The sequence below is a fragment of the Cercospora beticola genome, chromosome 1 (assembly GCF_033473495.1).
Source record: "Cercospora beticola chromosome 1, complete sequence".
In the NCBI taxonomy this organism is placed as follows: Eukaryota; Fungi; Ascomycota; class Dothideomycetes; order Mycosphaerellales; family Mycosphaerellaceae; genus Cercospora; species Cercospora beticola.
In genome coordinates, this window is record NC_088935.1 from 2,326,282 (window position 1) to 2,352,494 (window position 26,213).

Here is a 26,213-nt window from a genome sequence, read left to right on the forward strand (position 1 = left end):
TTGAACGTCATGTGCGTGATCATGTTGAGGATGCGAATGGCAATGTTTGCTGCTCGCATGTTCGATATATCAACAATCCAGGCGGGTTTCGTGCCCTACTCTCACCGTTTGGAACGCACGCTGGGCTTCGTCTTCATAATTGGGCGATGCCGTACGCATGCAGCATAGGTCTAGCAACAAGTCTTTTGCAAGCTGCTCGTGTCGAATTCGGCTGTGGTGAAGACGCCGGACATAGCTATTTCGGGAAATATGAACAACCGCAAAAGCTTATTGCTGCAGCCCTGCCAGCGATGGCGTGGCCTCATGCCCTTCTGGGACATTGCTAATGAGGCTCTGTTGCCGTCAGCTAGCGCGAGAGGTTCGGGAGAAGTGAACCTCGTCTCATGTGGTCAATCGATTCGGCACGCTGCATGCTATTCTCTCGTGTTCACGAACTGAGAAGAGAGCATGTTGAGTTCATGCTTTGCAGCCTTGATGAGTTACTCGGGGACGCATCTGGCAGCTCGCCAGGTAGTGGCATGTCGTCGAGCAATGCTGACCCCAAGCTCATCCAAGCTCTAGACTCGAGAAAAGAGGCGTCCGCCAAGCCAGCAGGCGTAAAGCTTGGTCTGGCCACTGCCTGTCCGTGAGGGCAAGCGAATATCCAAGATCCACGTAGATACAGCAGAGAGCTGTGCACCGCGTTGGCTCGCACGAAGCATCGGCGAGATCCGCCCAATTAGAAGTGGAGGAAGGCCGCTTTTTCGGGGCGGACGCTGCCGCACACAGACGTCTATTGTCCAGTCCTCCAGAACGTGGGCGCGTTCGGAGCTCTGATTGGCTGACCAGACTTCATCTGAAGACATGTCTCTCTCTGCGATCAGCACGTCGTCGGCGATGTCTGCTGCGCTGCCGAAGACGATGATGAGGCGGCGCGGCCATGTGCGCGGCATCAGATACAAGCCAAGCCCCTGCAATGCCACGCCGCGGCGGCTGCTTGTTTCCAGATGCCACGCCTGGTTCGCTGATGCTGGGCGAGCTTGGATGGACGAGCGCCAGTCTTCCCTGGCGGCGCTCGGCCATCGGCACGCGCAGACCTTGCAGTGGACACTCCGCTCTGCTGAAGAGCGTCCAGAGCCACTGCGGGCAGCGAAGAAATTTCACGCCCACTGCGACTGCTACTGCACGCTGCCACCGTCCCACGCCTCCGCTGCGAAGTGGACTCGGGCTGCGGGAATAGAGTTCAATCTCAACCGGCGAAGTCAATCTGTGCCAAGTGCGCGCTGCTCATCACTACCGTCACACCCTCCTCGTCGCCCACTGCGCTCTTGCCTCATCTTTCCTCCGGCGCTGGCCCTTCATTTGGCGACTGCCGAGTGTCGACCGTCGCGCCTTCCCTCGAGCCCATCTCTGCGAGCCAGCATCCCTCCGAGACCAGTGCCACCCAACACACACACATAGCCTGTCCTGCCGCTGCTTCCGAGGATCACCGGCGCAGCCATACAGAGCTGACAGCACTGCAACGTGCCTGCCATCCTCACCTCGAATCCTTTCTGAATCCCACGCCGCCGGACACAGTGCCCAGTCTATCGCCCACAAGCACGGGACGGCGCCCAGGCGCAAAGCTTAACATACTTATAGGAGCTTGTCCGCGGCCACAAAACAACTGCTCTCTGTTAACGCCTCTTGTCGCCAAGCTCCTGCCATATCGCCAGCCATGGGCGACTCATCGATGCGAGACTATGGCATTGCCGCACCTCATGGGCCCAACATGGGCGGCCAGCACGTGGCAACTGCCGACCTGGGAGACATGAAGGCCAACGAGTCAGAAGTGTTTCGATCTCTCCTCCTTCCCGACGACAGCTATGACGAGAACGGCACTTACTGGGCCGACATGAAGATCGGTCAGCGGCTCAAGTTCGTCAACAAGGTTGATTCCGCAGAGGCCAAGAGTGAATTGCAGAGCATTGGCCGCATGATGAAGGCCGATCCTCTGAGTCCTGTCGGTTACTACTTTAGAAATATGGTGATCCCCGGCATGGGTCTTCTCTTGGAGGGGTGAGTTGTGACATTTGCTCGGCTCTGCTCTCAAGCTAATCAGTTACAAAGATACGTCCTCTTCTCCATTGGAAACGTCAAGCCTCTTTTTCAGGCCGCCTTTCCTGACTGCTGGAAGAGCAACACCGTATGCACAAAGACATGGGTGCAGTCTGTCGACTATCTGGAGATCGTTGGAATTATCGTAGGCCAGATTCTGGTCGGTGTTCTGGGTGACTGGATCGGCCGCCGATGGGGTCTCATCCAGGATGCAGTCATCATGTTTCTCGGTCTCATCATGTTGACAGCCTCCTGGGGAACTACACTCAATGGCTGGGTCATCTGCTACGTCTGGTCCCTGTTCTTCTACGGCATTGGTGTTGGAGGAGAATACCCGATGACCGCAACTTCTGGAATGGAAAATGCTGTTGGAGCCGGCAAGATCTCCACACGGGACGATCGTCTTCATCGCGGACGCAAGGTCACGTCTGCCTTTTTGATGCAAGGTTGGGGCCAATGGTTCAATCAAGTCATTTTGATTCTTCTCTTGCTCATCTTTCACGGCGGTAAGAGTGGAGCACCATACAACAAGACGCTCGTACAATGGACCTACCGCGTCTCGTTCGCAATCCCTGCCGTTGGAACGCTCTGGCTCGTGTATTACCGTACCTACAAGATGAGATCCGCGTCAAAGGTTCTTCAGCAAGCAAAGAAGAAGGGCTCTGTCACTGGCTACGATGTCAAATCTCTCGGCTACACTTTCACCTACTTTGGAGGGCGTGTTTTCGCAACTTCCGCCGCTTGGTATGCCAACGATGTCTTCTTCTACGGCAACAAGCTCTTCCAAGCCGAATTCATCGCAACCTTATCAGGCCAAACGACTTCCGTCATGACGAACTGGCTCTGGAATCTGCTCAACATTGGTGTCTCCCTCGTTGGCTACTACCTCGCTTCCTTCTTGATCGACAACAAGAACTATGGCCGCAAGTGGATGCAGATCGTCGGTTTTGCGGGCGACTTCATCTGCTTCATCATTCCAGCATTCGACTATGAGTACTACGCTAAAGGCGCTGGAGTTCACGCCTTCATGGCAATGTACTTTTTGTCGTCATTCTTCAACCAGTTCGGCCCTAACTCCGTCACCTTCTTGGTTGCCGCTGAGGTTTTCCCAACTCCGGTCCGCGCGTCTGCTCATGGCTTCAGTGCAGCAGTTGGCAAGCTAGGCGCACTCACTGCAGCTATTCTCTACAACTACATCGATGTGCCAACACGATTTTATGTTGTTCCTTGGTTCGGTCTTGCAGGTGCACTCATCACTTGGATCTTCCTGCCAGACACCACTGGTCTCGATCTGAAGGAGCAAGAGAGACGCTGGGCTTTCATTCGTGCTGGGCGCGAGAACGAATATCACGGAGTTGCCATTCATCCTCAGCACCTGTCCTTATGGGAGCGCATGTGGGGCGTTGGCAAGTATTACGATGCTGAGGAAGACTACAAGCAGCGAGTGGAGGAGATGCGTGCAGACTGGGAAGCAGCCATGGCGCGACGAATCGCAGAAAAGGAGGGTGCACAAGATGAGGTTGATGATGATGACTGGTCCAGCGAAGTCAGCACTTTCTTCGAGAGAACGAGAGGAAAGTCAGCTGCGAAGCAAGTCAACGGAAATGGTACCACGCATCCGATAATAGAAGAGAAGGGCAATGAGGAGCTGAATCAGGATCTGAAGAAATAAGTCTTGATCAGCATGTTTTTGAGTATAGAATACCTTGGCCGGTTGGACGGCAGACTTATCTTGTAGCGTTCATGCGACATAGATTATGATCAACAGATGAAAGCGTGTACATAATAGTAAAATTGATGACCAGTATACTTGAACGTTCATCAATTCAGACAGATCAGATTCAAAATTCATGTACCATCGTGATGTTCAGCAAGGGTGGTGTCGCTGCCGCTTCCGCTGCATGCATTCAATTTCTGAATGAAACATCCAGAACGCCATCCACATTCAACTGCGGAGCTTGATGTGGACTCCATCGTTTCGGACGTTCAAATCAGGTCGTGAGTTGCCAAAACATTTGACACAGAGACATATCAGATTTGAGACGACAATATTGAAGTTGTTTAGAGCGTAGGGGCATGATCTACGCGCGGTGATGGCAGCAACGAAACACTGCAGTGCAGTATATTATTCATTGGTCAAAATAGCTATAGATTGCTTACTTCTTGGATATTAGGGATCGATAGCGTAAATTGAGCATGGATTTAGATCGTTTGAGTTGTACATTCAGGATTTATACTCCATGCCTCGCTGTGCGTGGTGATGCTCACGATGAACACAAGTCTCGTCCTTTTCACTGTGCTTCGCACGTACTCCAGCCTCTCGTGCTCCTGTTGTTTCACCAGCGCACCGAATATGCACAAAATTCCCGGTCATAGCGCTTTTCATCTGGGCAACATTCCCTCAGACCTCTGCCTAAACATCATACTTTTGCTGCAAAATCCTCAGCTTGCTCAAGTATGGATCTTTGTCAATGTAACCCCCCTTCAACCACCTCTCCTTGCCCACATCACCCACATCAAATGCCCTTCGTGCATGCAAAACTCTCCGATTATCGAAAATGACACACTCGCCCGGCTTCATCAACCGTTCGTGGATATGGCTTTCCCGATGAATCAAAGCGTTGAATTGGGATGCAGCTTTGTGCCACTTCCGCACGTGCTCAGCGTAAGTCTCCGCTGCGACCGCGAGTGGTAGTGCATCACCGCCCTTTCTGGGATCGGGTCTGATGCGGAATGGTCCTTGGAACGGTGGCGACCAGGCTACAGAGGAGACAAAATCCATGAGGTCCAACTCTTGCAACCAGGTGATGCCCGGTTGGAGATCGCGTTTGCGGAGCGCAGCAGCCCAACTGTTCAAGAAAGTTTTGCCTCGGCCACGAAAGGGCTGCTGTTCAATGACTGTGCGAGTTTGATGATAGTAGTTGTCACCAGGATGGTCATAGTGGAATTGTACATCAAGATTCGTCAAACTGTCGAAACTATTGTAGTCCTTTTCTGCGAGTTCTTGTACGGTTTGGAAACTGTCGGAGAAGAGACTGGCGCCGCCTGAGGAGGATGAGCGGATGCAGTGGAGGAGTTGGAGGTGTGGTGGCTGCTCCATGTACATGAGATCCATGTGGAAGCCCAGATTCTGTGCAGTGTAGGCGACGTTCTTTGCGTCTGGCACTGAACGGACATCCCATGTCTTGCCGTAGAACGTTGTCTTCAGCGGACCTATACGCTCAGCTAGGCGCACAACGGACTCTTCATCCTCGGGTACATTGGTCAAGAACAGCAGGCCATGGCTGTGAAGCTGCTTGACGGCTTTCAGCAAAACGGTATCATCGGACATGTACGCATCGTATGCAAAGTCCTCCGTGTCCTTCGCGAAAGTGGCAGCGTCCCACAATGATCGTGGAATAACAGGAGGGTCAACTTCGGGCTTTCCGGTTGTGAGGATCCTGCGCAAGAAATCGATGGGGATCTCTGTGACATGTTGATCGTCGTAACCAGGGACATCGTTCGTCCAAGTGATTTTCAAGCTGTTCGGATCCTGGTCGACCGTTTTAGCTTCAATGGTGCTTGGAATATCTGGAGTGTAGAACAGCTTCTGCTTAGTAGAAGTGTCAACGCATTGCGGACATGAACACAAGTCTCTGAGTGCCACGGGCACAATATGTATATCTTCGCCATCGAGGGATATCCTGACGCCTTGGGGTACGTCTGGGCGATCCTGAATACGACCTTGATCCTTCCTTTTTGGCTGTCTTTTCTCATATTCGATCGACGGTCGGTTCTCAGCGGAATCAGGCGGACCTAACTTCACTGTCCTGAATATGTTCCCATTTCGTCCGCTCGATAGCTTGGCCGAGTTAGTTCCATGTTCTTGGCGAATGCGTGGAGCTGTGCTGAAGCCGCGAAGACTCGCACTGGATAGCCAACATATTGAGACGGATGGCCGCTGTGTCCGCACAAGCTGGCGGAACAGTGGCAACGTCATGGTGGTAGCTTGTCGGCAGGAAGGGCATTGGTCGAGCAGAGCGGGAGAGGTTCAGGCGGCTCAAACGCACGGGCTTTCCAAGCGCGCATAGCCGAGCTGTCACCATTGTCCTCCTGCAATGCACATGCTCCATCGAGCACATTGAAAACACATGGATGTCGACGGCAGAACATCTCCGCGATGAGGTAAGATCGCAAGCTTGCAGATTTCAGTGTAGAAGCTCACACGGCCCAGGGAACGCGGATCCAAGTCGTCCTCGCCGGCGCCGTAGCAGGCTTGATCTCACGCTTCTGCATTGCACCTCTGGATGTAGTCAAGATCAGGTTGCAGCTGCATTACCACTCTCTCGCCGATCCTCTGTCGCAGCCATTTCGAACACAGACGCCCACGGGAGTTGCGATTGTAGTTCGCGACATTTGGAAGCATGAAGGCATCACGGGGTTCTGGAAGGGCAACATTCCAGCCGAGGGACTATACCTGAGCTATGGCGCTGTGCAGTTCTTGACATATCGGAGTACATCACAATTCTTGGATAAGGTTGCAGAGCAGTCGGGCGTGAGCATTCCCGGTTCTGCGAAGAGCTTCATCAGTGGTGCTGTAGCAGGGACTGCGGCCACGACCACCACATATCCTCTGGACCTGCTGCGAACTCGATTTGCTGCACAAGGCACCGAGAGAGTCTACGATGGGCTGCTTGGGAGTGTGCGCGATATTGTGCGCTACGAAGGATATGCTGGGTTCTTCAAAGGCTTGAATGCTGGCGTTGGTCAGGTCGTGCCATATATGGGACTCTTCTTTGCTCTCTATGAGGGTCTCAAGCCGCCTCTTGCAGCTGTACAGCTGCCTTTTGGCTCTGGCGATGCAGTGGCTGGGGTGATGGCGAGCGTGCTCAGCAAGAGCGCAGTCTTCCCACTGGACACTGTGAGGAAAAGATTGCAGGTGCAAGGGCCAAGTCGAAGCAAGTATGTTGGAGGCAGAGTGCCAGTCTATGATAGGGGTGTCATCAACACAATTAGGATGATCCTGAGGAAAGAGGGCGCCATTGGTCTTTACAGAGGGCTGACCGTGAGTCTGGTGAAGGCGGCGCCGTCTAGTGCAGTGACTATGTGGGCTTATGAGAGGGCTTTGCACATGATCATGGCTGCACAAAGCCAGAAGAATGGTCAGTAAAGGCAAATATGGAGGCTGGGCGAGGAGCATGGCAGATCGAATTTCAAAGGCGGTGTTTGATGTTTGCACAACACTGTTGCCCTTCTTCGCTCGTAATCGAAAGTGTTATTGGAATGGCGCCTCGTAGCAAACAATAGATGGGGTTGGATCTTGCCATTAATAGGGCAGAAGTGCTAGCTTTTTGAACGGAGAAGATAGAGGTATAATGCAAAGAATCGATAGGTCATTCTAATGTTGCTACTAGGCGAGTCTTGGGCCGTCTCACAGGTTCAAGGGTCGCGGATAAAGAAATTGAGAGACTTCACGCCCGGGATGATATTGACCCCGAAGGGCACCCTGAAGGTCTGGCACCTCTTAAAGGTCAAAACGTAAAGCTAGAACCGCCCACAATGCAGTAGAGAACGCTGAGTTTGTCTGAGAACGTTGGGGTGCCGATATACCGGGTACTTTCACTCCACCACGCCATATCTCGACCAAAAATGATCCGACCACCATTATTTCTTCTGCTATGCTCTCTTTTGAGTGCAAAAAAGCGATGATGAGAGGGGGATTCGAACCCCCGCGGGCAGAGCCCATGAGAATACTCAACGACTGGGTCGAAGAAGCTTAGTAGCTTGAGTCACACCTGAGATAGGATGTCAATTTCGAAGCTGAAGATGATACTTTGAGAGCAACTTACGCCATAACCACTCGGCCATCTCACCCTCAGAACAAGCTCGTTTCGAGCTGTTGAGATGTCCTAACTGACCTGCAGGCTCATAATATAGCTACAATAATATCGAAGTCAGCTGCACACCCAGCTAATGTAAATATGAAGGGCTTGCAGACCAAATACTTAACGCTCAGCTTCAAGCGAACGTCTCTGAACACTTTGAAGCACGCTGCGTTGCCGCAATGATGCTGCTGTACCAGGACCAGGACTGTCAGAAATTTCAGACTGCGGGCAAAATGGACCCACTTTTATTTCCTAATCGGGCCGTGTGAGTGAACCTCCACCACAACGCAACTTGCCGAGTTCATGCACACATTGGAACGCAGACTATGACCGCTCCTGTGGCTCTTAAGATGAAGTGCTGTGCAACGATGCATGTGTACGTATAATTGCGTTCCCAGAATATGATCGTCATCGCCCGCAGCTTCAAGCAAATCCTTGCAACAACCCAGGCACAACAGCGTGGCGATCAATGATCTTCTCGAATATCATGATCTGCCACACCTGCAGAAACTCAATTCATGCTGCTATGTGCATGGGGCCGCGGGAAATTCCTACTTGCTTCGCCAGGTGAAGTGGTCAGGAAGACGATTTCTTTCGTGAATCCGGTCGGAGGGGCAGCGGCAGCACACGGACTTGCGGAGGCGTCACTCCAAACACACCATTTCTCATCAGCCTGCCATGTAGGGAGCAGCGCAAGCTCATGTTGTGAGCTCATCGCTAACCTGAAAGTCGATTACATAGCCATCAAGCCGACGTCGGCGCCGAATGAAAGCACTAGCACTCGCCTCTTTCTCACTGACTCCAAATCTAGACTGCCGCCCGCATCACCTCATTTCTGCCACTACCCGCAACTAAACCTCGATCTCAGCCCCTCCACGACCTTCACCTTCCACAGACAGTCACTCTTGCCTCCACGCGCTACTGCCTGAGACCTTCTCAAAACCCGCGAACCGCAACTGCGGACCTGTTCCTCGTGAAACAACGATCATTCTGGAAGCGCAAGGTCCCACCACGAATAGACGACCGCTCGGAATACAAATACGGCTGGGCTTGCAACGTAGGACGTCAATATCGAATTGACATGATCACGTAGCAAGCCTGCGTCTGGTGCAAATCATCATGTTTCCAATACCCAACCCTGAAGACTACGCCGTCTCCCGAGAGAATGGCTTCCTCCCAACAGAAGCGCCACTCGAGCGCCTGCCAGATTCCTACTACGAGCCCTGGGAATACATCATGAAGAATCTACAGGGATTCATCTTGAGCAAGAGACTGCGTGAGACTGTGGACAAGATGCCGATTCTATCGACGGAGCGTTTGGCCGGCGACGCTCAATGGCAGCGCGCATACAGCGTTCTGGCGTTTATCACGCATGCGTACATCTGGGGCAGCGATGTGCCGTCTGAACGCGTACCACCGTGTGTCACAGTCCCGTTCTTGAAAATCTGCAAGAAGTTGCAGCTGCCCCCAGTCGCAACATACGCCGGGCTGGTCCTCTGGAATTGGAAGCCAATTTTCGATGCAGAACGCATGGACACGCTCGCAAATCTTGATACCATTGATACCTTCACCGGGTCCCTCGATGAGAAGTGGTTCTACTTGATCAGTGTTGCAATCGAAGCCAAAGCCGGGCCGATTGTGCCACTCATGCTGCACGCCATTGACTTCGCCAGGAACGGCGATAGACGCGCAGTCACAGAAGCTCTTAAAGCATTCGCTGAACGTCTCGACGAGCTCGGCGCTATGCTTTCTCGTATGTATGACAACTGTGACCCTCATGTCTTCTATCATCGCATTCGACCATTTTTAGCGGGCAGCAAGAATATGAAAGAAGCCGGACTTCCGAATGGTGTGATCTTCGACAATGGAGGTCCGATCAACAAGCAGCGTTACGTGCAGTACAGTGGCGGTAGCAACGCTCAATCGAGCATCATCCAGTTCTTCGACATTGTGCTCGGCGTGGAACATCTGCCCACCGGCGTACGCAAGGAGGACATTCCAGAGAGTGAGCGCAAGTCCAAGGCGCCCGCGTCGAACTTCATTCATGAAATGCGCCGATATATGCCAGGACCACACGCCAGATTCCTGGAAGCAGTGACACGAGTAGCCAACATTCGAGCTTTTGTGGACGAGCATAGTTACGATCAGGAACTGACTCTCGCTTTCGATGCATGCGTTGCCATGCTGAGCGCCTTCAGAGACAAGCACATTCAGATTGTGAGCAGGTACATCATCATCAAAAGTGCCGAAGCCAAAAAGGCAGCAAGCGAGGACGAAGCCCAGCAAAAGAAGCAAAAGATCAATATTGCGCATCGTCCTAAGCCTGCTCCCAAAGATGGCGGAAACAAGGAGAACGACAAATCCGAAAAGGGCACTGGTGGCACATCTCTCATCCCGTTCCTGCGTCAAGCTCGAAACGAGACGGGAGAGCAAGCGGTCGAGGCATGGACTCGCCGTGTTTTAAGCAAGAGACGAGGCGGTGTCGCGGGAGCAGATGAGGGTGAAGTCAAGCAGGGCTTGGCTGCTGTGTGGAAAATTGAGAATAGTGGATTGTGTTACCACTAGAGCAAGATGCTGGACATCTCGTTCACGGGGATTTCTGAAGCGTAGATGAGCTACGAACTGTTATGAAAAGCATAGATCAGGAGTGTGTCAACCCACTCTCGCCAGTATGGGGTCAAACAAGCGATCGCATACCATACGTATCAAATACATCATTCACACTTTCGTCATAATTTCTTGATTATTTAGCAATGGCTCGAGGTGTGCAACAATTCGGCAGCGTAAGTGAGTTGATTTGCCAATTACACGACTAAATCTGGAGGAGTTGTGGTAGCAGGGCTACACAAGGATGACCCGGAATGTCTGACTGGCGGCACTCGTTCTATGCAACATGCCATCGAAATATCCTCACGCGCAAATGCTTCCTCTTCCTGAACGCCTCGCTGAAAGGTCAACACAAGAACACCCATTTCTCCAATACCGTATGCTTCAGCTTTCCTTTGCTCAAGACCCAGCGCTAGCCTGATCCTCGAAACAAGCCAACATGCCATGCATTTCTTTTTGCACCTTTGCCAAAAGCAAATTGTCCGCACTCCCTGCAGCGGGTGTACCCAACCATCTCTCCTCCAAAGGTGTAGCTGGTCTAATCCTGTCGATGAGACTTCGCTTGCTTCGTGTGAGCCCCTCCACGAGAGCCTTCACATTTTGGGCATCATAGTTGAGCTCAGGAACATCCGCCGCGTTGATGCCATCAGCAGCACCTCTCGCAATATCGCAACTCAAGACTATTGAGAGCATGGACAGGCTGTGAGCTTCGGAGACCAAGCTCAGCGTCACGGCACCAGCCCGTGGATTTCGCGGTGATGGCGGCTCGTTTACGAGGGACTTTTCGGCACGCTGTAGTTGCTCTGGGAAGCTGTTCAAGAAGGCTGAGATCTCCGCGGCAATGGCTGGACCTACTGAGTCGAGCAAATTCAAGCAAAGCGGCAAAAATCCTTCTGTCCAGATGATGAAAATCCGATACGGCTCGTCAAATGGACCTTTTCCACCTGGCTTGCGAAAGTAGTTTGATAGGTTCGCGGAAGAGAGTTGTGCAAGCACACCATCCAGCGCCATGTGTTCTGCGATCGGGCGCACAGTAGACAGCGCCAGGAGGAACATGACGGCGATTTCGCCGTAGACTGGGTCTTGCGTGTCCTCCTCGACCAGTTGATCGGCCCAAGAATACAAGCTCAACGCACCTCGTACAATATTCGAGCCAGCAATCAGGTCTGTCAGCATCGTATGAACGGAATTGATACCGGGTACCGCAAGAATGGCTTGCAACAGAGCAGTCAGAAGCGCAAAGTCCGCCGGAAGAGCGAGTGAAATGTCTGTGTGCAGATTACCGCAGAGTGCGCGAAACCCGGGCGCGATGACTTTGCCAACAATGTTTACGAGCGTCGAGGCAGTCTGCGGCGCGAGATAGTGCATCTCTCCCTGAGTGCTTGCTTTGCTGGAATAGGTGTATGGCTGAATGGTCAAGTAGAGGACCTGGAGCAATTGTCGATAATACCGTGCGTCTTCGGCATCCGTTGCCACATCGTAGTCGACTGGAGATGCAGCGACTAGCGCCCAAGCTGCCGGCAGGAGGTCTTTCATGGAATCATGCTGGGTTTTCAGCGAGACGAGTCTCGACACGAGTACGAAGGCAAGTTCCATCCGAGTTTGCATGACATCCGCCGCGCCAGGCTGCTCAATTTGAGCCTCTGCGTTGGCAGCTAAGCATTGCACTGCTGTTTTGGCGAGTTCAATCTGTAGCTGTGTGTCTGGCTCGGCGCAGTCACACAACGTTGTAGCCAATCTCTTCCAACTCCTCAAAAGAGTCGTCTGCGCGTCAAGTAGGCTCAAGTTGGCACTGGCGCGACCAAATTCGTCAGAAAAGCCTTGATCCGCGGTAGCGCCAGTCCATGCTCTATGGTGTCGAAAGATGGTGGTGGCTATGTCGAGGTCGTAGAAGTAGCTTCTGCCATACGGCGCAGGATTGACAGTAGTACGCTTGAAATCGGACAGATCACTTTGCGGAAATGCTCTTTTCAAATTACTTTCCAGACTTTTGTGGAGCGACCTGTTCCAAGCATTGACGCTGGCGCCATGGTCGCGCAAGAAGTCCAGTTTACTGACAAGAGCTCGCAGGACGGTCTTGTCGCCAATTTCCAGGCCAGCATGGAGGTTGATAGCAAGTATCTCGCAAAGATGCGCTGCCATCTCATGCTCCCGGGCGCTGGTGATGGCCGCGTCAGGAGTCGGATTTCTTGGAGCAGGTCGAAGCGAGCCTAACCAGGCTAGTGTGTTTGTGATGAATTCGGTATGCGTCCTGACTTCGTTGGTTGCCCACACCCATGTCTGTTGGGCAAGAGAGATGAATTTCAGCATGCCTACAGCGCGCTCGGGAGGCAGATCTGAGATGGAGGCAAGCTGACTCAAGGCATAAGCCAATATGGGCTTGCCTTTGAGCTCTTCCTGGTGCTGTCGGTGTGCTCGACTCTTCGGTAGCTTGCCAGTGAGAAGATAGATTGCAAACCACTGCTGCTTGGAGGTCATGATCACTGCAAGAAACTCCCACACTCGACGCTCGACCTGGAGGTCGCACAGTGGACGGTCAAGCTGTGTGACCACTTGAAGGAACGACTGCGCTGCTTCCGTATCGAACTGCGCGAGTATGGACGGCGGATCAGTCTCGGTTGTCCCCACAGCTTTGATGACCTGACCAAGGAGCATGAACACATGGTCCTTGAAAGCGTGGTCGCTGGCTAGCAGTGATGCGAATACTGGCATGCTTTGCAAAATGGAGTGCGCAAGTTCATACGACCTTTTGTTCGCGATTTCCTGCCGCTCTGCCGAAGCCACGGGCTTGCTGAGAAGGTCTGTGCCTCCCTGCACAATGCGCAGAATCGATGAAAGGAAACTGAGTATCGACCGTGTTTGCTCGATAAGCAGCTGGCGGCTTTGTACTGGTACGGAATCATCCGTGGCTGAGAGACCATCGTGAAGCATTTTGCTCATCGTGTTCGCCAATGCGCTAGTACCGCTCCTTGGGGCACACACATTGATAAGAGCATCAGCAGCAGGTGCGAGGACGTATGTAAGCCGTTTTGATGGGTCTTTGGCCACGTCTATTCCATGTGTGCTGCGAAGTAATTTCATATTGGAGCTGATCAAAGTCGTGGTGAGGCGGCAGCGTTGCTCCGCATTGTTCCATCTCCAGACCGGGAAGCTTTGAAGTGCATCGAGAAGAATTTTCTGATACGCATTCAACACTGCACTCATAGTTCGAGAAGGCGTCGTATCTGGCGAGTCACGATTGATTGTCATGTTGAAGCGCGTCGCTTTGACGGTCTCCGTAGGTATGGTGTTCCGCTTCGCGAGACCGGCGATGGCATCCTCTATCAGCAGCGATTGCATATCGACACATGCTTGGAGGAAGCGGTATTGCCCGAGCTGTACCTCTGTCCCATTCACCACCGCCACGAGTGACATTGCTCCGCTCGCCAATCCCAGCAAGCTACTTTTGGCCAGAAACGACCATCCACGCTCAGGGGAGATTTTGATGATGGCATTAAGGAACTCTGCACCCGCGGCAACGACTTCCAACGATCCCTCCTGGGCAACTTGCTCGAGATGTGCCAGAAGTTCGGCTTCAAGGACATCGGTCACAACAGCCACAATGTCATGGTTGTCGCCCAGAGATTCGCTTAGTCTCACCAATAACTCTTGAGCTGCTGCTGCTCCATTCTGACGACCGAGGCAGGCTGAGAGCAGGGACGTGAAGAGCGCAATAATATCGGCGGCGGCGAAGCGATCGAGCATTGCTCGCGGCGCAATGGGGGCCATTTCGCTTCCCTTCGTGAAAGTGTATAAAAGTGCACTGAGGTAACCAAGGCCAGAGTATGAGTGATTGAGCATGAGTACCATGGGCTTCTGTTCCTTGACAATTGTGCCCGTAGTTTCTGTAGGAACGAAGTGTTCGGGTATGTCCATGTCGATGCCGTCGCCAGCAGTGAGTAAGTGTGGGCCCCCAACGAACATCGTCCCATTGTGCTTCAAGATGACAGGCAATGCATCAGTCAATCTCATTGTGTTGCTATCCTCGGCCTCGTCAGTCAGCTCGTACTCTCTGAAGTTCAGCGGCACTTCTTGCGTAAAAGTCTGCAGGTCAAGTAGAATCTCCGCAATTTCAGGGAGATCGCCTTCCCGTCGGTGGCGACTCTCCGCGCGTGCGAGTGCTATGCTAAGCTTCAGCAGTGGCGAAAGTTCGTACGGAAAACGTGCAAGGGCTTCGTTGAGAATGGCGGGCCTGAGCTGCTCGTGGTCCGCTAGCAGCTTGTCTGCAAGCACAGCAGCCTGTTGCTCTGCGATCCGAGTGTTATCTGCTGGTGATATGCATGACAAGATAGCGTCCAGAACTTCTGCATCATATTGCACAAGCGGGAGAGCGTCTCTTGTGAGATCGAGCAGAGCCTCTTTGCAGATGAACGCGGTGCCCGATTCAGCATCGGAGCTGTATGTGGCGCCAGCCATTGTGCTCAAAGCCGTCATGAGGGTGAACACCCGCGATTTATCGACAGAAAACAGCAAGAAATGGCGAGGAATGTCATCTCTGTGATCACCCTCCAGCTCTGGACTTTGGAGCTTGGAATAAAGCTTTTCGAACGCGGATGACAGCTCGTTGCGCGAACCACGTCTTGAAGCACGGCGAGCAAGGGCATCTGCCGCATCGTCGGATCCAGGTTCACCACGAGATTCCCGCACATCCCGATGGATAAGGGCTATGTCTCGGATCACAGTAGTGATGATGCTCCAAGCAAGAATCGCAGGCGCAGCGATGGTGACCCCACGCAGACCAACTCTATACAAGATGAGGTTGAAAGTCCTCAGACATTCCTCATCGTTGATGTAGTGGCTACCAGCCAGCACAAGATTTTCCACGCCGGCTGCTTGCATAATTTCGCCGACTGCCAGCTGAAGCTTCATTATCTCCACAGAGACTATTGACACCAGCAGCTGCAGCACATCGAGGTTTGGCGGAAGAAGCTTCTTTCCCCCTTGCAGAAACACATGCTTCTCCATGAGCGTGAACCAGGCTAGAAGTGCTGAGGCGCTTGGAATCCCATCGTACTGGTACAACGCAGCCAGTAAAAGTCGTAACGTATTCGTTAGCTCCCATGCCAAAGAGTCGATGTAGGTCGACGCTTTTGAATCGTCAACAAATACTTTTGGCCAGACTGTGGTCGCATCGCCTCGATCTAGCACATTTTCAATCTTTGAGATGCACGTGGAGATGAATGCTTCGCCCTCGTTTCTGCTAGTACTCGGGCACATGATTTCCATGACCTTGGCGGCAACTCGATCGATCCACGAGCGCGGATTGTCCAGACGAAACGCGCCTGTAGGCTCTCCCTGCACATTGCTTTTGCTCACAGCACATCGGTTGGCTAGATCTGCACTGAGGCGCAGCAAGTGGTTGGTCTCGCTCAGATACACATCCAACAGCCGTTGGCGTCTCACATCCTGATCCGTAAATGTCAACGCTGGTCGCGAAGATGCAGACGTCGAGGCTGATAGATCAATCGTGCTTTTCACCAAGGCAGTGCTCGCGGGGCCGTTCAGTCCGCTTGGGCCATTGAATGCCGTGTTCAACAGCTGATCTGCGGCTCGCTCTTGCCATTCAATCACCGCCAGACGCAGGGCAGCCATCTCCTCGATTTGCAGCTCCTTAGACAGCCATTTCGCATCAGCTTTGATCTCGTCCAGCTTGTAGTCGGCATGTTGAGACTGGGCAACGTTGATGGGCGCAGTCTTGGTGTCAAAGTCGCTTCCGCTCCGCGCGCTGGGAGCGGCATATGGCTTGATCGGATTACTGAGAAGAGCTATCGTCTCATCGTCGGTGAAAAAGTGCTGCAGGTGGCTGTTTTCGAGAGCCGTGACTTCGTCGCAAATGGCGCGATACGCGGTGCGCCAGGAAATTACTGTCGTATCACCGGCTAGACATTGATCCAGGGGAGGGAAGTAACTCGACGAGGTTGCCGTCGACATGGTGGCATCGATCTGCAGCAGTGGTGCAGTGAGAGTGGTAGCGGTGCGCTCGTCGCTGCGGCGCGTGAGCTAATGATGGCGGCGAGACGGGCCCCACTGGTGCATCGTGTATGGGTGAATGGTCAGGCCAGCGATCAGATGGTGTCTGCGCTGTCGGTGGTGGTCCTGTTGAAGCTCTTTCTGGAGCTCTGTTTCTGTCGCTGTCCTACACGCGACTGGCCGGACGCGATCTGACTTTCTGCTCGGCCGACCTTCCGTCTCTGTCACGCCCAGCAGACGCTGGCGCACCTCACCTGCAACCGCGCCGGCCACTGCCACCACCTCCGCGCGACTCTCCTCCGTGTCCCACGCCCATTGCCGCCATGACCGTCGCAGAACAGATAAAAGACAGCGCCGAGAGCGTCAAGGAAGCTGTTGGCCTCGGCCACGGCGCTCCCACTCGCCGTACGACCACCTCCCACGAACCAATGGTGCACTCGCTGTTGCGCAGCTACTGACGTTCTCGCCTGGTGTAGAAGCCACACGAAAAGAAATGAGCGATGCCAAACTACCGCTGGCCTACCGTGACTCGTGCGCCCATCTTCTCATCCCACTAAACAAGTGCCGATACGACAACTACTATCTAAACTGGAGGTGTCAGGTGCGGATGCTCGACACATGGGGCTTTGGGTAGAGAAGGGTTTGCTAACGCAACCGCAGGACGAGCGGCATTCGTATGAGAAGTGTCAATATGAGGAATTCAAGTTGAGGGTAAAGAAGATGGATGAGATTCGGGCACAAAAGAACGGAGAGCGATCGAACTAGATGCATGCCACAGGACACCCGGGCAAAGTCGATACCAGTGATGCTATACTTAAGCAACACAATGAGCGCTCCGTTCGCTCCTCGCTGGCCGCTACTGTACATATATCACGGAGCACTATGACCCAAGACGCTTTGCATCCAGACCTCAGATTCCGATAAGATCTTGTGCTGTGTTCACCACTGATCACCTCTATAGTCTTCTCGAAGGTCCATCGCATGCCGCTCATCCTGCACGATACCGGTCTGCACCTGCAGCAGCCACAACGTCGCGGACGAACTGCTTCCGAAGGCTCAGTCACCTCCAATTTGGTCCCCAGCTTCCGAGGTATTCTCGATGATGTACTCGCCGGACTCCACATCGATCTTGCGCTTCTTCGAATGTTCGGCGGAGTCTACCACTCCACTATCCTTACGCTTGCCGAGGCTCGAAACTTGTGGTGTGGTTGCAAGCCCGCTGTGGGTCTGCTCAGCAGAAGTCTGAGGCGGAAGAGAGTAGCTGGAGAGGTCCATGAATTCGGCTCCGTCTCCGTATTGGGGCTCCACTGTAGGCTCCACGTCGCCTTCATCGGCGTGGGCGACGGTTCTCTCAAATTCGGCGCTTTCTTCAAAGTCGACGCCCTCTCCAAAGTCAAAGGGCGCAGTCATGGGATCCAGCGTCTCGCCAACCTCGTTCGGGACAGACTGTGCCTCGTGTAACTTCTCGACATCCCTCGGTCCAAATACTGCTTCCACAGGAGTACCAGCATGGTGCTCATTCGCGACATCAGGGGTATTGATGCCGTTCTCGCCACTCGTCACATGCAGGCCAGCTTGTGGAGTGGACTGGTCTTCATTGCTGGTCTCAAGTGCTGAGGTGTCGAGCTGGCCAACAGCCCCATAACTTGGAGGATAGTACTGGAAATTCTGGAAGCGAATATCTGCCGCTTCGTTTGAGACGTCGAGCTGATCACGGGCGTAACCCCCGACCTTGTCCATGTGATTTCTTGGCTCGTCATGTCTGGATCTGCAAGATGTAGGAATTAGCTTTGCCTGGTCTCACTCATCTCTTATGGACCTTGGGCCGCCGCTTACCGATCCTTGGGTGTTTTCAGACGATCGTTCCAGTTGACCCCAGTCTTCTCTTTGAAGCAATTGCGAAATGCGCGCATCGCGGTGGAGAAGTTTGCGCCCACGTTCACAACGACGTTGGTGACCTGTGCGATCTTCGTACCGGAGAATGAGGTGCTGAAAGCATAGGTATTGGGGACGGCGTTGGACTCAAGGATCTGTAACTGTGTTGTCAGGAAATGTCAGTCGGAAAGGGACAGAATCTATCGGGGTGTAGTGGTGCACTGCTTACCACGAGATTGTACCGTTCGTTCGTGTTACGTGCCGTATCGACTTTTGTGAGGGTAATGTCGTAGTAGAAACCAGTTACATCCTGGTAGATGTGATGGTTCGCTGCCAAGAAAATGTCATTAGGGAGTGCCCCTACACCACGGAATGAGGCCGGCTCAACAGACTTACAGTTCAACAGAATCGTGCTCGCCTTCTTAGCACCTCTCTTGAAGATTTGCCCCAGCTCCGTAAGACTGTGGCTCGTGTCTAGGTGCTGCTGCCGCGTGGCCTCCTTCTCGGCCGCGCGCTCCTTGGCTAATGCTTCTTCCATGGCCTGCTTTTTCTCGTTGAGCTTCTGCTGGGCTGGCGTAAGTTCTGTGTTCTCAAGGTAGAGCTCCTTAAGGAGACCGGTGTGGGAACGCGGCCCAGCATCATCTTTGCCGCCGCTGGCCGACAAGTCTTTGACCAAGAACTTGTACGCTTTCTCCTTCTTCTTGGACTTGGTTGTGAAGCAGTGATCGAGCCAGTCAAAGCTGACGATGCTTATGTTCTGTCCTTGCCGCTGGCGACGAATCGCCTCTTGTGCGATCATGCCACCCGTATCCCACAGTTTCTTAGTGATGACCAGGTGAGTCGTGGACTCCGTGACGGCGCGCTCGAAGGTACCAGATGCTTCTTTGATCCACTGGCTGATCTGATTGGTATTCCAATCTTTTTCGCCGCTGCCAGCTGTGACTATCACACAGCCTCTCAGCGCTTTGTACGGCATCTTGCTATTTGCAACGGCCAGTGACTTTGCGCTTGTGAGAGATGCAGCGATCGGGTCAAGGCTCAAGTCGAGAATGAGAGATGGAAGTTGTCCAGTATCGGGGTGGCGGTGGTGTTGGAAAGGTCTTTCAGACTTTGAGAACTAAGAAGAGTTGGTTGTAATTGTCGCGATGATGGGGGCTGCTGGCGACTTGACAATAGGCAACATGGGCCCCACTTCGGGTGTGCAACTGAGTGAATGAGAACAAACGGCTCACCTGCACGCTACCAGGCAGCCACACCGTGAGGCGTCTTGTGGTAAACGGCCGTGATGAGGAACAGATTTTTCACTTCGTGGCTCATGCACAGAAGAGAGAAGCATGAGGGACGGACCTCTTGCCTGCTGCGCCAGAGTACAGAGCAGAAAATCTGGAAAGATTCGATTCAATTGTAGAATTTATCTCTATAGCTCGATCTCTTTAGCTGTCCTGATGAACGAGCGAATTTTGTCCACATCTTGTTCTCCTTTCGTTTCAACGCCGGTGCTGACATCGACTGCGGCAATCTGCGCCTTCGCGTCGCCAAGGCCAGTGATTGCTTCGGTCAAGTTTTCCGATGTCAGACCGCCAGCAAACAACACCCTCAGTCCTGCATCACCTTCTAGAAGTGAACGAACTGATGATGTGTCAAGCTGTTTCCCCTCGCCAGCACCGGCGTCAAGCAGTGGAAGCGAGTGGTAACCGCGACTCGACAACCCAGCATCGCCAGGCTTGAACTTGTGCAGAACGGGCACAGGTATGAGTTGTGCCCACTCCAACGGCTCGGAGCCATGAAGTTGAATGATGTCAAAGTCAACCAGTCGTTGTTGCTCCAGAATGTATTCCAAAGGCTGATCAAGGAAAACACCAACTGATAGCGCACGATCAGCTCGCTGGATGTGATGGCGTGCTGTGTGTGCGAAGAAACTCGTCGCTTTCCCTCCAGCCTCTCCGGAGACATCAGTCACTTCCAAGGCAGTCTTCGGTGTTCTACGCACCACGTCCGTGATACTTCGAGCTGTTTCACTTGATACACAGCGCCGTTTGCCTGTGGCCATGATTATCCCAATCAGATCAGCACCGGCTTCAATGGCCGCTTGTGCAGCTTCGGGTGTTCGCGTGCCGCAGATCTTGACGAGGAGCTTCTTCTGAGGCCTGGACTTAATGGCAGCCTCGCTGCCGCCGAGCAGCTCGGAGATGAAGTTGGCAGTATCCTTTGCTCGCATCAGTGCTTCGCCAACTAGAACTGCGCCAACACCGTTCTGTTGGTAGGGCTCCACATCCTTGGGGCCGGCAATGCCGCTCAGAGCGCAGAGAATGGTTTCTTTAGGCACAATTTTCATGAGTCGTGTTGTGGTGTCCATGTCGACTTCGAAGCTTGTCAGATTCCTGTTATTCACGCCAATCACTTTCGATCCCAGCTCGACCGCGATCCGCATCTCCTCGAGTGTATTGACTTCTACCAGCGGCTCCATACCCAGCGACTGCGAGTACTTGTAGAGCCTGTTCAAGAGCTCACGATCGAGCATCTTCACGATGAGTAGGACGGTATCAGCACCTGCTAGACGCGCCTCGAGGATCTGATATTCATCGAAAACAAATTCTTTTCGTAGCAAAGCAGGTCGGTTTGGCATACCATCAATAGCTTGCCTCACGTTGCGTAGATCATCAATGCTGCCCTTGAACCAGTGCGGCTCGGTAAGGACGGAGATGGTGCTTGCGCCTGCCAATGCGTACACTCTAGCTTGCTCCGGCGCACGAGCGTCTATCTGAATGATGCCTTTAGAAGGTGAGGCTCGCTTGATTTCGGCCATAAGTGCAAGTTTGAACGGCGATTGCCTCAGTCGGTTTGGGAACGAGACCAAAGGTGGCGCCAAATTGAGGTCGTAGGTAGCTTGTAGATCTTCAAATCTGTGGGACGGAATCTGGCGTTGCTCTGCTACGTCCTTTCTGCGCTGATCGTATATTCTTTCCAAAATGTTGGATTTCGTCTCGCCATTGGCAGTCCCGTCTGTTTGCGCCTTGGCACCAGTTGAGACTCGCTGCGCTTCGGTCTGTAGACGGGCATTCTCTGCCCAAGTACCACCTTGCATGTGCAAGAAGTTCTTCAGCATGAGTCGGCCTCCAGCTGTGAGAATTGATTCAGGATGGAATTGGACACCTTCAACCAGCAACTCCTTGTGCCGAACACCCATAATGACCCCTTTACCTCCGTCTGGGCCGACTGCGATCCACGACGAAACTTCCAGGGTATCCGGCAAAGTAGGGTGAGTTCCAGCCAACGAGTGGTACCTCGTGACTTCCACATCTTGTGGCAAACCTGCATAGACGCCCTTGCCATCGTGTCGAAGAGGAGAAGTCTTGCCATGAAGGATCTCGCCAGTCTTCTCGACAGTCCCGCCGAACACGGAGTAGATGCACTGCTCGCCCATGCAGACACCGAGGATGGGTATCTTGCCACTGAATTGCTTGATGGCATCTTTGCTGATGCCCGAATCGGTCTCGGGATGACCAGGTCCGGGACTGATGACTAGTTGTGTCGGCTTCTTGGCTATTAATTCATCGAGCGTAATCTGGTCGTTGCGAATCACTTCGACTTGTGCTCCTTCGAGCACGAGATATTGGTACACATTCCAGGTGAAGGAGTCATAGTTGTCGATCAAGATGAGATTTGAAGCCGTGGGAACAGGTGCAGCGGGCTCTGGGTGTCGTGGTGAGTGATCTATCAGGCCAACGTTCGGCATGTTTGCTGCTGTCTTGACGATGTTCTGTCCAAGTGTCTTGCTCGCGTGAGTCCTCGCCAATGGCAGTGGCTGCGGTTAGCGTATGAAATTTGTCCAAGCTTAGACTCGCGCTGCCAGCACGAACTGATGATGCGAGCAGGACCTTGATAAGCTGTCTTGTCTTGTCTTGTCTTGTGCCCAACACTCACTCGTACAGCAAGACCGAAGTCTGACTCGGACTGCCCGCGCGTGGCCCACCCCGGTCTGAAATCCCGCTCTTCGGAAAGTCTTGGCACCGAAGCCAACGCGACTTGCGCAACCGACGCGTCTCGACGCAAGCACTTCACGACACACAGACCACTCGCATAACCGCAGACTGCAGAGCAGACCCGCAACGCCGGCTGCGCAACCGCAGCTGCTCGCACGCCGCCCACAATGGCGCCCGACGACAAGAAGATCTACAGCGCGACCTACAGCAATGTGCGCGCTGCCCTCTCGCCCCGCCCTCCGTATGCTGCGCCGCTAACCTCGCTGTCCAGGTGCCCGTGTACGAGTACAATGTCGCCGGCAATCATATTATGCGCCGGCGCTCCGATGACTGGATCAATGCGACGCACATCCTCAAAGTCGCCGACTACGACAAACCTGCGCGAACACGCATCCTCGAGCGCGAAGTGCAGAAGGGCGTACACGAAAAAGTGCAGGGAGGCTATGGCAAATACCAGGGTATGCGACGAGCAAAGGCTGCCCAAAGAGGTCATGCTTGCTGATCAGAGACTGTGTGCGCAGGAACATGGATTCCTTTGCCAGACGGCCGGGAACTTGCACAAAAGAACGGCGTGCTCGAGAAGCTGAGACCCATCTTTGATTTCGTCCCTGGCGACAGAAGTCCACCGCCGGCGCCAAAACATGCTACAGCTGCCTCATCTAAGCCCCGAGCCCCGAGAGCGCCTCCAAACTCCAGGCGAGCACCTGCCAAGAAAGTGAGCGAATCGCCAATGAACCCGCCAACGAAACGAAGCGCAGGCTACGCAGGCATGCACGATTACGACCAGATGAGCATGCAAGGCGGAGAAACGCCAGACGATGTCACTGTTGTTTCCGAAGCTTTCGATGATTACGATCCACAATACACGGGAGGAGACCGCAAGCGGCGCAGAGTCGAGGAGATGACCCAAGCTGACAAGGAGCATCAATTGTGGGCCGATGAGCTGCTGGATTACTTCATGCTTATGGACAGCCCACTGGACCAGCTGCCGCTCGCTCCTTCGCCCCCTCAAGGCGCAGACCTCAATCGACCCATTGACGACAAAGGCCACACGGCACTGCATTGGGCTGCTGCCATGGGCGACCTTGAAGTGGTTAAGGACCTCATCCGAAGACAGGCGGCCGTGGATGTGCAATCGAAGAACGGCGAGACACCGCTGATGCGGGCTGTGCTTTTCACCAACAACTACGACCGCCAAAATATGGATAAGCTTGCGGGTTTACTGATTCGTACAGTGAACATGCAAGAATGGTGGGGCCAGACCGTATTCCACCATATCGCCAACATCACGGAACGCAAGAGCAAATACCAATGCGCAAGATATTATATGGACTGCATTCTCAACAAGATGCCTGAGATCATGAGTCCAGACAATATCGAGCGCATCTTGAACACACAGGATCACAATGGGGATACTGCAATCACGATCGCAGCCCGCAATGGTGCGCGAAAATGTGTGAGAAGCCTGATAGGTCGCAATGCGGCTGTTGGGATACCCAACTCAATGGGAGAAACTGCAGACTCTCTAATTGTCCAGCTGAACCGTCGGCGACAGGAGCGGAACAACCACCGTCAGCTGTCTTCGTCCCCTTTTCAGGCTGACACACGAGGCAGCACGTTCACTGGTGGTCCGGTACGGTCGCATCTGAATGGCATGAATGGCAGCATGGCGATCGACCCAGCTTTGGCCGGCTTTGCCCAAGCTTCACAATCATCAGATAACAGCTTGTATAAGTCTGAAGCTGCTCTTTCGCTAACGTCAGCAATCGTACCAGCACTGAAAAGCAAAGCCGATCAGCTCGCCGCACATCTCGAGTCAGAGATTGAAGAGAAAGAAATGGAGAGGATTGAAGCCGAGAGGGTTGCTGCAGAACGTTCAGCGCAGATCGAACTTCTACATCGGCAGCTGGAAGAGCTCACCGCGAAAGAGCTCGAACAAGCAGGCGACGGAGCCGATGATGACGACGCCTTATCCCAGAAGCTAACCTCGCTCATGCAAGAATACGAAGCCTTGATGAGAGAAGATGAGGATGCCGAGTTGAAGCAAATCTTGAATCAAGAGGAACAGTCGCAGTCAGACTCTCCCGCTGATGATATGATGCTCGAAGACGAAGAGGAACTTGTCAGTCAAAAATTACCACTTGTGCAAGAACTGTACGAGCTTGTGGAGAAACGAAAGACGCTCTTCACGGCCATCGTACAGGCTCTTTCGAACGCGGGTATGAACAACAAGCAAACAGAGTACAGGAGACTCATTACCGGAGCACTTGGCGTTCGAGAGGAAGATGTGGAAGCTATGCTACCTGACATTGTAGCGGAGCTGGAGGATTGGCAAGGGATGAATGTTGGTGTGTCATGAGCTGTTCTTACCAGCAATTTATCTTAGACGGGGCACGCTACGGTGCAGCTGGCGGTCTCGAAATGCCATAAGTGCATGGTGATCTACATATTCCGAGAAGGCGCTATATTGCAAAGTCAATATGTAGCCCAGTGTCACGATGAAATGTTATACGATGAAGAGCCTTTGAATTTCAAGTCTACTGTATATTTCTTGTTAGCCCCGAACATGGGGAGCTTGGCTTGGCTGGAGACGGAGAAAATAGCATCGGCTTCCAGGTGCCGACGCTCCGACCAAGCCACCAGAAAAGTCTCGGTGTTCAAGGCCTCAAGTTGCCAACACCAACCAAATTACACACAGAGCCGACAACATGAAGGTCGGCAAACCACAATCTAAGCGAGTGCCAGTGCGTTTGAGGCACAAGATTCAAAAAGCCTCAGCGAATAAACAACGCAAAGAGCGCAAGGAGGCGAAGAAGAACCCGCAATGGCGGTCACGACTGAAGAAGGACCCTGGCATTCCAAATCTGTTCCCATACAAGGACAAGATTCTCGCAGAGATTGAGGAGAGTAAGCGAAATAAGGAGGAGGAGAAAGAGCGTCGGCGAGACATTGCAAGAGCACAGAGAGAAGGGCGGTCGGTCGATGCGACAACGAAACCGGTAGATGGGGATCTCGAGGTCTCTGAGGACGAGGAGGATGATGATGACGAGGAAATGGATGAGAGAGAAGATGTCAACCCCATGGCTGCATTGGTCGCTTCGGCGTCTCAACGCGCGCAGGCATATTCTAAAGAGGATGAAGACGAAGACGAGGAGGACGACGATGCAGACGAAGAGATGAAAATCGCACCAAAAGCCGCGCCGACCACAGCAGACGCACCGAAGAAGAAACTTCCGAAGCAAGTGCTCGACGATCCGATCAAGCCTGTGAACCGACTTCTAGGGAGACTACAGAAGACACCAGACGGGATACAACAGCTACTCGAGTACTACCAGTTGCCGCCGCTCGTCACCGCAGGTAGCGACGCCACGACTAGGTTTTTGGTTGATGTTGCCAGGAAGCGAGGCCGGTTGAGTCGTGGCGGCGTACCGAACCTCCATGCAGCGGCCTTGACGGTTCTTAGCGACCTTCAAGAACAGAGATTGAAACTGCCGGCGCTTCAGCAACAGAAGCAGCAGAAAGCTTCTGCTGCAACGTCCAAGGGCGAAGTGCAAATTGTCACTCAGCTTGCCGAGCCTTTCAGAATCGAAGGGCTATTCGGCGACGAGCCATCCACATCTGCTGGAGCGATGGAGATGTAGTGGGAAAATTGGTCCTTCGAAGCACGAGGTGCGACCTGAAGACATGATGCGGGTGGAGCTGCATATTTTGCTAAGACAATGCGACGAGTATAGAGAGGGCGGTACAAGGAAGTGAATTTCCAGTTCTCTCAGGTCATCAAGAGCTTTTATTGCGGCCA

The 26,213-nt window shown here is 53.2% G+C and overlaps 10 protein-coding genes across 10 annotated transcripts; 6 read left to right on the plus strand and 4 right to left on the minus strand.

The window, feature by feature from the left end:
* Nucleotides 1–1,696: 1,696 nt before the first annotated feature.
* On the plus strand, nucleotides 1,697–3,748 carry RHO25_000897 (uncharacterized protein; the record flags this gene model as incomplete). Its single annotated transcript, XM_023593505.2, has 2 exons — nucleotides 1,697–2,037; nucleotides 2,089–3,748. 2 exons carry the CDS (start codon nucleotides 1,697–1,699, stop codon nucleotides 3,746–3,748), a joined length of 2,001 nt encoding a protein of 666 aa, XP_023458723.1.
* Nucleotides 3,749–4,489: 741 nt separating this feature from the next.
* Nucleotides 4,490–6,055, minus strand: RHO25_000898 (uncharacterized protein; the record flags this gene model as incomplete). The annotated part of the gene is made up of 1 exon (XM_023593506.2): nucleotides 4,490–6,055. One exon carries the CDS (start codon nucleotides 6,053–6,055, stop codon nucleotides 4,490–4,492), a length of 1,566 nt encoding a protein of 521 aa, XP_023458730.1.
* A 155-nt stretch (nucleotides 6,056–6,210) lies between these two features.
* TPC1 (mitochondrial thiamine pyrophosphate transporter) lies at nucleotides 6,211–7,225 on the plus strand (the record flags this gene model as incomplete). The annotated part of the gene is made up of 2 exons (XM_023593507.2): nucleotides 6,211–6,240; nucleotides 6,290–7,225. 2 exons carry the CDS (start codon nucleotides 6,211–6,213, stop codon nucleotides 7,223–7,225), a joined length of 966 nt encoding a protein of 321 aa, XP_023458729.1.
* A 1,834-nt stretch (nucleotides 7,226–9,059) lies between these two features.
* On the plus strand, nucleotides 9,060–10,505 carry RHO25_000900 (uncharacterized protein; the record flags this gene model as incomplete). Its single annotated transcript, XM_023593508.2, has 1 exon — nucleotides 9,060–10,505. The coding sequence occupies one exon, from the start codon at nucleotides 9,060–9,062 to the stop codon at nucleotides 10,503–10,505; it is 1,446 nt and encodes a 481-aa protein (XP_023458728.1).
* Nucleotides 10,506–10,946: 441 nt separating this feature from the next.
* RHO25_000901 (uncharacterized protein) lies at nucleotides 10,947–16,517 on the minus strand (the record flags this gene model as incomplete). The annotated part of the gene is made up of 1 exon (XM_023593509.2): nucleotides 10,947–16,517. The coding sequence occupies one exon, from the start codon at nucleotides 16,515–16,517 to the stop codon at nucleotides 10,947–10,949; it is 5,571 nt and encodes a 1,856-aa protein (XP_023458727.1).
* Nucleotides 16,518–16,879: 362 nt separating this feature from the next.
* Nucleotides 16,880–17,321, plus strand: RHO25_000902 (uncharacterized protein; the record flags this gene model as incomplete). Its single annotated transcript, XM_023593510.2, has 3 exons — nucleotides 16,880–16,961; nucleotides 17,033–17,157; nucleotides 17,217–17,321. 3 exons carry the CDS (start codon nucleotides 16,880–16,882, stop codon nucleotides 17,319–17,321), a joined length of 312 nt encoding a protein of 103 aa, XP_023458722.1.
* A 291-nt stretch (nucleotides 17,322–17,612) lies between these two features.
* RHO25_000903 (uncharacterized protein) lies at nucleotides 17,613–19,407 on the minus strand (the record flags this gene model as incomplete). The annotated part of the gene is made up of 4 exons (XM_023593511.1): nucleotides 17,613–18,324; nucleotides 18,393–18,592; nucleotides 18,661–18,761; nucleotides 18,828–19,407. 4 exons carry the CDS (start codon nucleotides 19,405–19,407, stop codon nucleotides 17,613–17,615), a joined length of 1,593 nt encoding a protein of 530 aa, XP_023458721.1.
* Nucleotides 19,408–19,848: 441 nt separating this feature from the next.
* Nucleotides 19,849–22,167, minus strand: RHO25_000904 (uncharacterized protein; the record flags this gene model as incomplete). The annotated part of the gene is made up of 1 exon (XM_023593512.2): nucleotides 19,849–22,167. The coding sequence occupies one exon, from the start codon at nucleotides 22,165–22,167 to the stop codon at nucleotides 19,849–19,851; it is 2,319 nt and encodes a 772-aa protein (XP_023459911.1).
* A 414-nt stretch (nucleotides 22,168–22,581) lies between these two features.
* On the plus strand, nucleotides 22,582–24,773 carry RHO25_000905 (uncharacterized protein; the record flags this gene model as incomplete). Its single annotated transcript, XM_023593513.2, has 3 exons — nucleotides 22,582–22,626; nucleotides 22,686–22,872; nucleotides 22,936–24,773. 3 exons carry the CDS (start codon nucleotides 22,582–22,584, stop codon nucleotides 24,771–24,773), a joined length of 2,070 nt encoding a protein of 689 aa, XP_023459912.1.
* A 349-nt stretch (nucleotides 24,774–25,122) lies between these two features.
* RHO25_000906 (uncharacterized protein) lies at nucleotides 25,123–26,055 on the plus strand (the record flags this gene model as incomplete). Its single annotated transcript, XM_023593514.2, has 1 exon — nucleotides 25,123–26,055. The coding sequence occupies one exon, from the start codon at nucleotides 25,123–25,125 to the stop codon at nucleotides 26,053–26,055; it is 933 nt and encodes a 310-aa protein (XP_023459913.1).
* Nucleotides 26,056–26,213: the final 158 nt, after the last annotated feature.